The 14345-nt window shown below is 51.4% G+C and overlaps 1 protein-coding gene across 1 annotated transcript in view; it reads left to right on the forward strand.

The window, feature by feature from the left end:
• The first annotated feature begins 7961 nt into the window (after positions 1-7961).
• CX3CL1 (C-X3-C motif chemokine ligand 1) overlaps positions 7962-14345 on the forward strand; it is a 13042-nt gene continuing 6658 nt past the window's right edge. Inside the window, exon 1 of the mRNA XM_017878845.1 lies at positions 7962-8152. Coding sequence (XP_017734334.1) covers positions 8083-8152 — 70 coding nt within the window. The 5' untranslated portion in view covers positions 7962-8082. The remainder of the gene's footprint in view (positions 8153-14345) is intronic.

Here is a 14345-nt window from a genome sequence, read left to right on the forward strand (position 1 = left end):
TTTTTTTTTTTTTTTTTTTTTTTTATGACCAGAGTCTCACTCTGTTGCCCAGGCTGGAGTGCAATGGCGTGATCTCAGCTCACTACAACCTCAACCTCCTGGGTTCAAGCGATTCTCCTGCCCCAGCCTCCCAAGTAGCTGGGATTACACGTGTGTGCCACTACGGCTGGATAATTTTTGTATTTTTAGTAGAGACAGGGTTTCACTATGTTGGCCAGGCTGGTCTTGAACTCATGGCCTCAAGTGAACCACCTTCCTTGGGCTCCCAAAGTGCTAAGATTACAGCCATGAGCCACCACACCTGGCCTCCCCCTTTTTTTCTTAATAGGAGACTCCTGTACCTTTCTTCCCCGTTTTAGCTATGTGTTGTGTCTGCTTACACTTCCTTCTCCCCTCAGGCTTTTTTTGGTGGTCCTCCAACCTCCAATACCCAGGCCTGGCCTCTTCAGAGTACCCCCCATTCCACTTTCCCTGCCTCCTTCCTTAAATAGCTGACAACCAAATTCATGCTATGGTGTGAATGACTACCCTTGACTTGGTATTATAAGCTGGAGTTATATATGTATTTGAAAACAGAGTAAATACTTAAGAGGTCAAATGGATGAATGGAAGAATTTTAGGAACTGTGTGAGAGGGGGACAAGGTGGAGCTTTCCTGGCCCTGGGAGGAAACTGGCTGTGGTAGGGTAGCGCGCTCTCTCTCTCTGTGGCAGGAGGCAAAGAGTGGGGTGTAATTGAGTGAAGGAATCCTGGGTGTAAACCATTCTCAGGTGGTTGGGACAGGCTAAAGACTGGGATTTGGGTCTATCTATGCCTTTCTGGCTGATTTTTGTAGAGACAGGGTTTTGCCATGTTACCCAGGCTTGTCTTAAACTCCTGGGCTCAAGCGATCCTCCTGGCTCAGCCTCCCAAAGTGCTGGGATTACAGGCATGAGCCACCGCGCTTGGCTTCCTCTTCCTCTTGAGAAATATTCTTTTCATACTGCAGGTATGGGACAGCAGTGTCCCAGGTAAAGGACATACATGTTACAAGTGCCTGGTCCTTTCTGAGGGAGCCTGGTGCCGCTCTGCTGGGTATTTGAAGCTGTGAAACTGGAGGAGGTCATTTCACTCTCTGAACCCAGCCTGACAAATCACAGTGAGAATGTCCATCTTATAGGCTTGCTGTGGGGCTCAGGTTTAAAGTGTGGGGAGTGACACTGCCTAGGCGTACAGCTCAGTGTCATCCAGGGTCTGTGTCCCTCCCAAACCCAGGGTTAACCTGCCTGCCGCAGGCACTAGGAGGACTAATCTGCCTACTGCCCATAAACGGGACCCTCAAGCATCCTGGGATTTCCTTTCCCCTCCTGTCCTGCCCTTGCCCCTCAGGCTTTCTGGAAAATAAATCCTTTAAAATAGTGTCTGCTTTGGTTTCCTGGCATTTGCTGTCCCTGTGAGATGGGGCAAGGGACACCATTGATCCTCTCTATCCCACTGGGGAAGTCTTCATGTTGAAATAGGTGGTGACTTGCCCAAGGTCACCCAGTGAGTGGTGGGAGTCTAGGCTGGACACAAGCGCCTGGGAGGTGGCTGCACAGGTGCTGACAGGGAAGCCCAGACATTTGTCCCAGAGTTCCCAGCCCACCTTGGGACCCGCTGTCAGGAGGATTTTATAAACCATTAAAGCAGTCCCCACGTCTCGAGCTTTCAGCAGCATAATCACTCAACCACTCAGCCTTCACCTTCCGCCTGCACGGGCAGACACTGGAGAAAGGGAGGGAGTATTAGTCAGGAGAGCCTACCTCCTGCAACAAACACCTCCAAATCTCAGTGGCTCAACTCAACAGAAGCTATTTCTTCTCACACGAAGTCTAATCAGGCATTCTCAGTCTTAGGCAACCTTCCACGTGGTCATTTCAGGGACCCAGGCCCCCTCCTTCTGGTACAGCCAACGTGGTCACAGGCAGAGGAAATGCTAAGCACCCATGGGCAACCCTCCTTGCTGGCCAGAAAAGATAAGCTGGGAGAACTGGGTGGGGCGGGGCCCCAGGGGCCCTGGAGGTGGTGGCAGGGGTGGTCCCCGGTCACGCCCATCCCTTCTCCAACCCTGGTCCTGCAGGAGTGCCCTGATCTCCCCATCCTCCTCTCCAGAGCTGTTTCTGTGCTACTTCCGGGGCTGGGGGAGTGCCTCGTGTCCCCAGAGAACAGCATAGGCTCCCTGCTCCCTGGGGCACAGGGTCTTGGCCACCTGAGGGCTTGTGGAAGGTGAGGACAAGGACACCCCCATTCTCACCACCCCCACCCCACCCCAGAGGAAACTTTTGCATCCAGTGCTACCCATTTTTTTTTTTTTCTCATCGTTACTCTGGTTATCCCTCAGCCCAAGACCTTCCCAGCTCTCTCCAGCCTGTGAACAGCGTTCTCATTCTTCACTCCCGCTTCACAGTTCTCTGCAGTTGGGCCCAGCTGCAGCCTCCATTGGAGCCAATGGCATTGGACCATTCCCCACCCTTCAATACGTCCTGTCCCTTCCACCTTGGTGAGGCTTTCACCTCTGCCTGGAATGGTCTGTCAAAATCCTGCCTAGGTTCATGCGGCAGGGTGCCAGCCCAGCATGCCACAACTGACTTGCAAATCACAAGGGGACTAATTCTTCTACAATAAAGATGTTTAGCAATCACCCATCAATCCCTCAATCCCATCCATCCAAGGAAAAGTGGAGCAACCGGTGCTTGTGCAGTGTATGGTATTACTCATAATAGATTCTTGCCAAGAGTATGTAGCCTGGGTCTAATCAAGCCTTTAGATCTAACTCTCAGTTTACAGGAAATAAATAGGATAGAGGAACAAATTAGGTGACATCACAAGGAAATAACTAAATTAAGAATGAGAACATTGTATAAGACAATGGACTTGACTTTGCTCTTTTTTTTCTTTTCTTTTCTTTTTTTTTTTTTTTTGAGACAGAGTCTCACTCTGCCGCCCAGGCTGGAGGGCGGTGGTGAGATCTCGGCTCACTGCAACCTCCACCTCCAGGGTTCAAGCAATTCCCTAGCCTCAGCCTCCCATGTAGCTGGGATTATAGGCCCATGCCACCATGCCCAGCTAATTTTTGTATTTTTAATAGAGACGAGGTTTCACCATGTTGGCTAGGCTAGTCTCGAACTCCTGACCTCAAGTGATCTGCCCACCTTGGCCTCCCAAAGTGCTAGGATTACAGGCGTGAGACACTGAACCTGGCCGACTTGACTCTTAGGAAAGTTGAAATCAATAAAAAGTGGTCTATGTAGACTCAAAAGAAATACCCATATGTAGTGCATGAACCAGATCCGATCCTGGTTAAAAAAATAAAAGAAAGGAGGGAATAAAGGAAAGAAAGAAGGAAGGGAGGGAGGGAGGGAGGGAGGCGCCAGGTGTGGTAGCTCACGCTTATAATTCCAGCACTTTGGGAGGCTAAGGTGGATGGATCGCTGGAGCCCAGGAGTTTGAGACCAGCTTGGACAACATGGGAAAACCCTGTCTCTACAACAACAACAACAACAAAAATACAGTAACTAGCCAGGCATGGTGACGTGAGCCTGTGGTCCCAGCTACTTGGGAAGTTGAGCTGGGAAGATCGCTTGTGCCTGGGAGGTCGAGGCTGCAGTGAGCTGAGATTACACCACTGCACGCTCACCTGGGTGACAGACAGGGACCCTGTCTCAAAAAAATAAATACAATAAAAAAGAAAGGGCGTGAGGGAGAAAAGAAAGGAGACAGAAAGAAGGAAAGAAGGAGAGAGGAGAAACTACAAAATACATTTTAGGACAATTGGAGAAATTTGGATATGAACTGGGTGTTAGATGACATATAGGAATTATTGTTAATTTTGTTAGATGGGATAATGATATTATATTTATGTAAGACAATAGCTTTATTCAGAGGAGATGCATGCTGGAATATTTAGGGGCAAAGTGTCAAGCATCTATCATTTACTTTGCAATGGTTTGGCTAAAAAATAAAAATAGAAAAGATAAAACAATTATTAAAAAATGCCAATCATTGGTTGTAGAGGTTTTGTCTGTTTGTTTGTTTGTTTGAAGCAGAGTTTCGCTCTTGTTGCCCAGGCTGGAGTGCAGTGGTGCAATCTCAGCTCACTGCAACCTCCGCTTCCCGGGTTCAAGCAATTCTCCCGCCTCAGCCTCCCAAGTAGCTGGGATTACAGGCATCTGCCAACACACTCGACTAATTTTTTGTGTTTTTAGTAGAGACAGGGTTTCACCATGTTGGCCAGGCTGGTCTCAAACTCCTGAGCTCAGGTGATCCACCTGCCTCGGCCTCCCAAACTGCTGGGATTATAGGCGTGAGCCACTGCGCTTGGCCATTGGTGGCGATTTGAAAGTCTTTGTATGATTCTTTCTTGTGTATTGTTGAGTATTTTCCAAAATGGAAATTTTAAAGAGACAAAGCAAATTCTGCCCATCTTCAGATAGAAAGATAATCTCTCTCTCACCCACCTTTCTTGTTTCCCCAACAAGCATGCAGTTCTCCCTTCCTCCCCAAGCCCACAGCATCTAGCTCTCTGGTAGGGCTGGCAACTTCTCTCTTACTGAGCTACAGCTCCTGGGGGCAAGGACTTCAGCTTACTTGCCTTTGTGTCTCCCATCCCACCACATTGCCCGGCACACACCGGGCTCAATTAACAGATACTAATGTCTCCTGCGTGCCAGGCACTGTGAAAGTCCTTAATTTTATTCACTGTCGTGGTGGCTTGATGAGGTGGCTGTTTGCATCCCATTTTACATATAAGGAAGCTGAAATGCAGAGAGAGCTTAAGTCAGTTGCCCAAGGGAATACCCCTTTTCCGTGTTAGAGTCCTGCTCATGCATTTATTTATTTTTTTTCAGACAGGATCCCACTCTGTGCACAAGCTGGAGTGCAGTGGCATGATCACGGCTCACTGCAGCCTCAACCCCCCCGGGCTCACTTGATCCTTCCACTTTAGCCTCCTGAGCAGCTGGAACTGCAGGTACAGGCCACCACACCCGGCTAATTTTCACATATTTTTGTAGAGAGGGGATTTCGCCATGTTTGTAGGGAGGGGGTTTCACCAGGCTGGTCTTGGATTCCTGGGCTCAAGTCATCCTCCTGCCTCGACCTCCCAAAGTGCTGGGATTACAGGTGTGAGCCACCGTATCCGGCCGGAGTCCTGTTTAGCCTCAGGTCTGGCTAGCCTGAAAGGCTGTTTATTGCGTCCAAATTAAATCTAAATTCAGTCCTTAACATCCTAATAAGATAGTTGGAGGTGATCATTCCACTTTATGGGGGTAGAAGCTGGACCTGGGGAGGGTAGAGGGTGCCCGAAGGGTTGAATGAGGAAAAGCAGAGCCATACTTTACATTTTCGCTTCTATTTTATGCCAGGCTGTGACCCGCACCCTGTGGACATAAACTCACTTAGTTCTTACAGTGGTCCTCGCAGTGGGGGTGGAGGCAGGTGGTGGACCCTACTGGTCTTGAGCTCAGACCTCGGAGCCAGCAGGCTGGGCTGAATCCAGGATCCCTCATTTCCTGGCTGGTGAACTAAGAAAATGTCTTTTTTTTTTTTTTTTCTTTTTTTGAGAGTTTTGCTCTTGTTGCCCAGGCTGGAGTGCAATGGCGCAATCTCAGCTCACTGCAACCTCCGCCTCCCGGGTTCAAGCGATTCTCCTTCCTCAGCCTCCCAAGTAGCTGGGACCACAGGCGCACACCACCACACTCAGTTAATTTTGTATTTTTAGTAGAGATGGGGTTTCACCATGTTGGCCAGGCTGGTCTCGAACTCCTGACCTCAAGTGATATGCCCGCCTTGGCCTCCCAAAGTGCTGGGATTACAGGCATGAGCCACCGTGCCCAGCCCCAAAGCCCTTGCTTTCTGAATACTTCTTTGGAGCATAGTGGGGGGCCAGGGAATAAGGGCCTCTACTCCCCAGTCCTTGCCCCACCTGGCTCCTGTCCTTCACGAGGTGTAGCACTTCCCAGAGTGGCTGCCTTCTTCCTCTCTGCCTTCTCCCTCCTCCCCTCTCTTCCTTTCCACCCCTTCCTTCCACCTCTTCCTCCCTGCTTCTCTCTCTTCCCTTTTTTCTCCTCTTTCCCCTTCTCCCTCTCTTTTTCCTCCCACCCCTGCCCCTTCTTCCTCTTCTGTTCTTTTCTTCTTCTTTTTTTTTTTAGACAGAGTCTTACTCTGTCACCCAGGCTGGAGTGCATTGGCATGATCTTGGCTCACTGCAACTTCTGCCTTCCAGGTTCAAGTGATTCTCCTGCCTCAGCCTCTCAAGTAGCTGGGATTACAGGTGTGCGCCACGCCCAGCTAGTTTTTGTATTTTTAGTACAGACGAGGTTTCACCATGTTGGCCAGGCTGGTCTCGAACTCCTGACCTCAGGTGATCCACCCACCTTGGCCTCCCAAAGTGCTGGGATTACAGGTGTGAGCCACTGTACTTGGCCTCCTTCTCTGTTCTTACATGAACAGAGCAGAAAGAACACAACCTCAGTTTTTATCCCTCCTTGTCCCTCTCTGGGCCCCAGTTTCCTCAGTTATAAAAAGAGGGATTGGACACTGGGAATGAGAAGGCTACTCGCTTCCCATGTGCACAGGCCAGGACAGATTCTCTGAGCACGAGTGGACTTTGGCCCCTGCCAAGGGTGCTCTGCTACTTCAAGAAGTATCTAGCCTCCTAATCCCTAACTCCATGCCCCAGGCAGCCCATTGGGTGGGGGGTGGTTGAGGAGAGAGAAGTCCCTGGCCTTGGGAGCCGTAGCCCCTCTGGCCAACCCAACTGGCTCATAGCATGGGATGCTGGCTCCACAACCGGTTTCCCTCAGATTGGCAGCCTGTAGACACCACTACAGCTCAGTCCTGGCCCAAGGCGGAGCTGCTAACTCTTCTGGAGTCTCAGGGATTGTTGCCACTGCCTTTAGGGAAGGCTGCCATGAAGGGAGACTGTGTTTTAATGTGCTCCCAAGGCTGGCAACCCTTCGGTGAGAGCCTGTTGGCTGGCCCTGTGTGGTCCTGTTGCCACCTCTCATGGAGAATGATCTTGGAGGGCCAGTGCTGGGAAGCCCCCTCCACAGTGCACTAGCCCAGTGTTCTCCTTGGGCAGATAGAGAACTCAGGCCCCACGAGAGGCAAGGCTTATCCAGGGCACGGCTGCAGAGCTGAGGAGCCAAGAGCCACAGAGTTGTCAGGGATGGGTTGGCAGCCACGTTGTTCTTTGCGCTAGCAGGGGCCAGAGCAGAGGTGGGAGTGGGTGCAAAGCAGGGAGCAGGAGGCCGGGAGGTGGAGGCAGGGAGGCCAGGGCTCTCTTCTGGGTCCTGAGCTGTCCACATTCTACTCATCACGGTGGTGGGAGGGGGGTTCTCCACTCTGATGCTGTGGATGACCTGGGATGGCTCCGGGCCTCAGTTTCCCCATCTATCCATATGAAGCTAGACTCAATCCTTCTTTCAGCAGACCCTGCAGCAAGCCCCTGCCGACTTCAGGCTCCCTGCCGGACTCTGGAGATGCACCGATCAACAAGGTCCCCCAGGAGCCTGGGATTCTGAGAGGGGAAATTTGGGGGTCCATCCTGATGTGGGCAAGGCATTCCCTGGATCAAAGAAGAGCTTGTCAGACCCAGAATGGAGGGGCCCTGAGTCCCTCCCGGCCCCTTGGCATCCCGCTCTCTATTCCACAGCCTGCTGGCCTTTTGTGTGTTGCCCACTTAGGAGTGAGGGCCCCAGGCCACATCCTAGGGCATGTTCCCAGCTCGTGGCAGGAGAGGAGGCCTTTGTACCCAGGCAGGCCCGGTCCAGCCTCCCGGGGAAGGTCCCAGTATGACGAGCCTAGGATGATGAGAAGCCCAGGGCCACAGAGCCGGCTTGGTTCCTTGGCAACATCCCGAGGAATCCAGTGGCTGCACACTGGCTCCCTTCCTCTCTCCTCCCACCCTCCTGCCTGCGGGGGCTGGAGGCGGAGGCAGCCAGCACCATTATAAAAAGCCACAGAGCTCTGGCGGCGGCGGCAGCGAGGGAACAGCACTAAGCTCTGCCGCCTGGCTCTAGCCGCCTGCCCTGGCCCCCACCCGGACTCCTGCCCACCCTCAGCCATGGCTCCGATATCTCTCTCATGGCTGCTCCACTTGGCCACCCTCTGCCATCTGACTGTCCTGCTGGCTGGTAAGTGGGGCCTGGACTTGGGCACCAACAGGGTGAGGAGCCCCCGGTGGGGAGCCCCCAGCCCCTTGTCTGTCGCTCAAGCCTGACATCAGGGGTCCCAGACCCTGCCTGGGTAAAGCTCAAGGCCAGTGGCAGCCCCTATTCAGAGATGTGCAGGAGGGGGCTGGGCACCTTCCTTTCCCCAGATGCAGCACTGGACAGATTTCCACTTGCCAGCGACTGCTCTGCCTGACCCAGGGAGCAAAGTGGCTGTGCCTGGAAGCACAGAGAGGTGGTGTGGGTGGCATAAGGGAGCAGGTGTGGGTGTGCCAGGAGGATGGGGGTGGAAGGAGCCTGCAGAGGCTCCTGGTGGGCACTGGGGTGGGAGGACCTGGCTGACAGTGGCTGGCTCTTTCCATCCAGCGTTAATGTGTAACCCGCAGCCCTGGCCCTGGGCCAGGCCACAGTTGGGACTTTCTCCTGCCCTGTTTTCAAAGCCCCCAGGATTAGGGGGCCAGGACCAGTGAAGGTCAAAGTCACTGCAGCTCATGGTTGGGGCTTGCCGCTGCTGTGCTGGTCTGTAGCCCCAGTTGCTCTGCCTGTCTACCCATCATGCTGTCTTCCTCCTCCAAGCACAGTGTAGAAGATGCTTTTGCCTCTAGTCACTTGCTTACTGAAGCCCAGGACCTGGTAGGGGTACATAATTGACCATCCTACCTGATATGGATAAGATGGAGGCCCAGAGAGGTTTAGAAACTGGCCTGAGGATGCACAGCCAGCAAGTAGGGCAGGAGAGGGAAAGACTCATGGGACTGAATGCAGAAGAGAGCACAGATGCACGCTCATCACCTCTGTGGGCCACACCACCTCCATAAACCGCTAGCCAGCCCCCTCCTCAGGGATTGCCCCCACCATCCGGCAGGGTAACATTCAGCGAAGGTGAGACTTTGCCTGTGGGCACACAGCAAGTCTAGGAAAATGAGAAGTAGTCCCCAGCTTCCAGATATTTCCATGGAGCAAACTCACCCTGGGGCAGGGAGCAGGTGCGTGGGTGGGTGGGCACGTGGGGATGGTGGAGGCGAATTCCTGCTGGCTGCCTGCTTTCTGGGATTGGGCCCTGAAGCCTGAGGTGTCTGGGGACAGTGAGAACTGGAAAGTGGGGAGTCAGATGGCAGCTGCTTTGCCACAGTCTTGCTGTGTGACCCTGAGAAGGGTCTTTCCTCCTCTGGTCCCAGCTGCTGCATCTTTAAATATAGCTATTACCTCTCCGGTGGGGTGGGGGAGGGTGATGAGGCTCCAATGCCTATGGGGGTGTTTTGAAGAGGGTGGCGGAGGAAGATTACTTTTACTAAGCTTATAGGGGAAAGGGTCCTAGGCTAGGATGGAAAGGGACCCTGGGGGACTCTGGGTGCTCTGACTAGCAGCCTGAGGCTTTAGAACCAGGCTTCTGCCCTCATCTTGGTCATTGGCTTTACTGGAAGATCCTGGGGATTACTGGAACCTTTCTCAGCCTCAGTTTCTCCTCCCGTAAAACTGGGCATTTGACCAGGCTCACCTTGGAAGTCCTCTCCAGCGCTGACATGTATGGCTCCGAGAGGCCCTTGGGAGCCCCTTTAGGATGAGGGGGTGGTTTGGAAGCCAGAGAGACCCCGAGAGGAGGCTGGGGGGTTCGTAGCTGCTGCCCTGACTAGTGTGGGGCAGCTGCGTCAGTCCCCAAATGTGGGTTTGTGGGGCTGTGTCAGGCAGGAGGCTTCTGTGCTTTATATAACGAACCTGCAGCTACGAGTCGGCGCAGAGCATTGCCCCCCCACTCCAAGAGCTGACGCATGCACTCCCACTCAAGTCCTGGCAAGAAAGAGAAAAAAACGAATCTGTTTTAAGCTCCTATGGCCTATCCCGCTCATTAGCAGTGGGGGTGGATGGAGAGGGCATGGGAGGATAAATTCAAGAGTGTCAGATCCAGGCCCCTGTCAAATTTAAATAAAAATTCCTCCATTTTTCTGTTGGTTACGGTATTATGTCACAAAGCGCTTCCTTGGGCATTTTGTCCATTCATTCAACAAATACTTATTGGACACCTACTGTGTGACAAGCCTGGTACTAGGTACTGGGGCAGCATCAATAAATAAAACAGCCAAGGACCTCAGCCCTCGGGGTGCTGTAATTCAACTGAAGAGGACAGGTAATACACAAAGTAAATCAGTAAACAATGTGATCTACTGGAAGGAGAAAAGGTACTGTGATCAAAAAATAGAGAGGGGTGGCTGGGCGCAGGGGCTCATGCCTGTAATCCCAGCACATTGGGAGGCCAAAGTGGGCAGATCACCTGAGGTCAGGAGTTCAAGACCAGACTGGCCAACATGGTGAAACCCTGTCTATACCAAAAATACAAAATCAGCCGGGTGTGGTGGCGCATGCCTATAGTCCCAGCTACTTGGGAGGCTGAGGCAGGAGAATCACTTGAACCTGGGAGGCAGAGATTGGAGTGAGCCGAGATTGTGCCACTGCCCTCCAGCCTGGGTGACAGAGCGAGACTTCGTTTCAAAAAAAAGAAAGAAAGAAAGAAAAGGAAAAGAAAAATAGAGAGCAGGGAAGAGAGGTGTTGACATTTTAAATAGGGGGTGAGGGAAGCCCACTGAGTAGGCGGCTTTGCACAGTTTGGAGGAGGCTGAGGGAGGGAGCCAGGTGGATATCTCTGGATATCTCTAGAGCAGTGGTCCTCAGTGAGTAATTTTGCTCTCCCAGGGGCCATTTGGCAATTTCTAGGGACATTTTTACTTGTTACAAATGTCCCAATGTTTTTGGTTCAGTTGAGCTACTTGCCTCTAATGTGTAGAGGCCAGAGATGCTGCTAAACATCCTCCAGTGCCCGGGACAGCCCCCAAAACAAAGAACTGTCTGGTCCAAAATGTCAGTAGTGTCACTGTTGAGAAACCCTGCCCTAAGGGAAAAATGCTCCAGATGTTAAAAAATGTTTATTCTCACAACCACACTGTGAAGCAGGTATTGTCACGTCCATTTTACAAGTAAGGAAACTGAGGCTCAGAGAGTCTGAGTGACTTGGTTAGGACACACACCTGAGCAATGGCTCAATTTCTCTCTTTATCACCTCACCCAGTGACCCAGGACATTTCCTGAGTCTCCTTCTAAGACCCTGGAAGACTCTTAGAAGTCCTTGAGGTCCAGCCTAAAGGAGACTTCCTCCAAGAAGCCTCCCCTGATCATTTGAAGTTGGAAGTGGTTTCTCCCTCATGTAAACCCCAGTATATTTGTGGTATGTTCTGGAACACCATGTTTCCACCTGGCATCTAGAGTAGCCTAGAACAGTGGGTGTTTAGGGGCTGGGTAGAAAACTAGCTCTGCCACCATGCAGCTGTGTGGCATTGGGCACATTTAACCTCTCTTATTCCCAGCTTCTGCATCTGTGAAGTGGGGATAATAATACTCCCTTTGCAGGATAATAATTCCCTTTGATGTTGGGAATTAAAGAGAGCAGATGTGTACATGCTGGACACCGGGTCTGATACACAGTAGGTGCTCAATTAAAAAAAAAAGCTCTGATACTTTGTGTGCCTGTTTTACCTGTCCATCAGGCTGGGAGCCTTCTGAGGCCAGAGGCATTCCTTATTCATCTCACTGTACCTCACAGCACCCGGCACAGGGCCTGGCAAGAGGAACCAGCATTTGTTGGTTGACTGAATAAGCAGAGTGATCTGATGGCATTTATTGGGATGGAAGCACTCTCTCCAAGCTCAGCACCCGTGCCTATGGGAGAAAGAGCTCAAGGTTAAGGATAAGAGGGCCTGAGATTTTTGTATATACTCAAAAGTAATTCCAGCCAGTGTTGGCTGAATCAGGAAGGGGATGGATGGATGGATGGATGGATGGAAGAAGGGATGGGGAGGGGACGATGAGGGATGGATGAGTGGGTGAGATAAAAGGGGGTGGAAGATTGACAGGTAGGGGAGAGGGAGTGGGTAGATGGATGAATGGAGATGAGTAGGGGATGGGTGGGAGGTGGCAGGTGGGTGAGGAATGGGTAGAAGATTGATAAGAGTGGGTGGACGGATGGATGGATAGGTAGATAGATGCATTAAAGAGAGATAAGTAAATTGAGACTAATTTCATTCAATGGATATTGATTGAGTATCCACCTTGTGCTTGATGCTGGGAAACTGTGATACTAAGACAGACGAGTTCCCTGCCTTCCTGACACTCCTATGACAGATAATAGATGACTGGCTGGATGAGGCATTGTCTCCATTTACAGAAAGGAAAACTTCAGCTCTGAGAAGGGACAGGCTCCCCAGGTTAGTTAAACAATCTTCCTGGCAGAACCAAGAACTTAGCTGGGCCAGGACCATTCAGGGACCGTGGCAGAGAGTGGGGACTTTGGAGACAGGATGACTCTGTGGCTCTTTAAAGCCCTGAAGGTGGGTAATGGCTTTTCCCATGTTGGATTTGGGGCGCACAGAATGGACCTTCTTTCTTATCCATTGGGCAGCCTCCCTTGCCTCCTCCTGTCTCTGGTCACTCAGGGGCACCGTATTTTCTGGGGCTTCCTAAAGAAGACACCTGCAGGCCAGTTTAGGGGACTGCCACCTGGCTCCACTCAACAGGGCCTGGGGAGAATGCAGGTGCATCGTTCTGAGGTCCCATTGCAGAAGGAGGGTGGCCAGTCCACGCAGTGACTTTTATATCCTGGTTACTCAGAGAGAAAGGACAGCCCTGTGACCTGGGGAGCCTCTCCTGCACACAGCCCCCAACCCCCTGAAGCTACTAGTGCTGCTCCTTGATGACTCAACCCAGACCTGCTGGTCCTAAACCACCTTCCCACAAAGCAGGGTGGGCCAAAGCTAAGGGGGAGCGATGGAGAGAGGAAGCAGCAGACTCTACAAAATCTCTGTGTGTGTGCACACGTGCATGCACCTGTATTTGGGAAAGTGGAGTATGTTTGCATGGCCACATTATGTAAGTATTTATGCATGAGCAATTTGTGTTCTGGTGGAGCCCAGGGATGGGCTGGGGGTTTCCCAGGCTCTGAAGTGCTAGATAAGATCAGCTTGCTCTCTTGACTGCCCTGGCCTCCAGATGTTTGCAAAACCCTCTGGGGTCTTGCTTTTGCTGCACATAACCTTGACCCAGATCTGAAACTCCAGCTCTTCTTTGATTTTTACACTCATCCTCCTTGAGCTCACGCTAAGCAGAAAAAAAAAAAATTTTGCTGGGGATTTTAGGCGAAGAGAAAAGGTGGAAATGCAGTGTAAACAACTTCAAATGTTTATATCAAATAGTTGGGTTTATTTGTCCTGTCCTGAGGTTTCTCTCTGGCTCCACGTGACACTCAGCTACTGCCTGCCCCTTCTGCCCCACTCTGCCCTTACCCTATTCATACCTTCCATCTCCAACCCTTCCTTCTCCTTACTCTTCCTGCTCCAGGAATTTCAAATGCCTCTTCCCTCCTAGGCAGGATGACTCAGTACCTTTCAGCAACTACTCTCAGGCTCATTCTGGCTCTTAACAGCAGAACAAAGGATCATCTATTCATCAGACCCCACCTTCTTAGAAAGCAGTTGTACTTATACACTTTTAAAAAGTTTATTGCTGGGCATGGTGGCTTGCATCTGTAATCCCAGCTACTCCGGAAGTTGAAGTGGGAGGATCGCTTGAGGTCAGGGGTTCAAGACCAGCCTAGGCAACATAGCAAGACCCTGTCTCTTAAAAAAAAATTAGCCAGGCATGGTAGCATGCACCTGTAGTCCCAGCTACTTGGGAGGCTGAGGCAAGAGATCTCTTTTTTTTTTTTTTTTTTTTTTTTTTTGAGACGGAGTCTTGCTCTGTCACCCAGGCTGGAGTACAGTGGTACGATCTCAGTTCACTGCAACCTCTGCCTCCCAGATTCAAGCAATTCTCCTGTCTCAGCTTCCCTAGCAGCTGGGACTAAAGGCGCCCACCATCATTCCAGGCTAATTTTTGTATTTTTAGTAGAGACAAGGTTTCACCATACTGATCAGGCTGGTCCCAAACTCCTGACCTCAGGTGATCCACCTGCCTTGGCCTCCCAAAGTGCTGGGATTACAGGTGTGAGCCACCACACCCAGCCAGGAGAATCTCTTGAGCCCAGGATTTTGAGGTTGCAGTGAGCTAGGATTATACCACTGCACTCCAGCCTGGACAACAGAGCAAGACCCTATTTCTTAATTAAAAAAAAAAA

This window comes from Rhinopithecus bieti, unplaced genomic scaffold (assembly GCF_001698545.2).
Source record: "Rhinopithecus bieti isolate Rb0 unplaced genomic scaffold, ASM169854v2 scaffold_11161, whole genome shotgun sequence".
NCBI classification, from domain to species: Eukaryota; Metazoa; Chordata; class Mammalia; order Primates; family Cercopithecidae; genus Rhinopithecus; species Rhinopithecus bieti.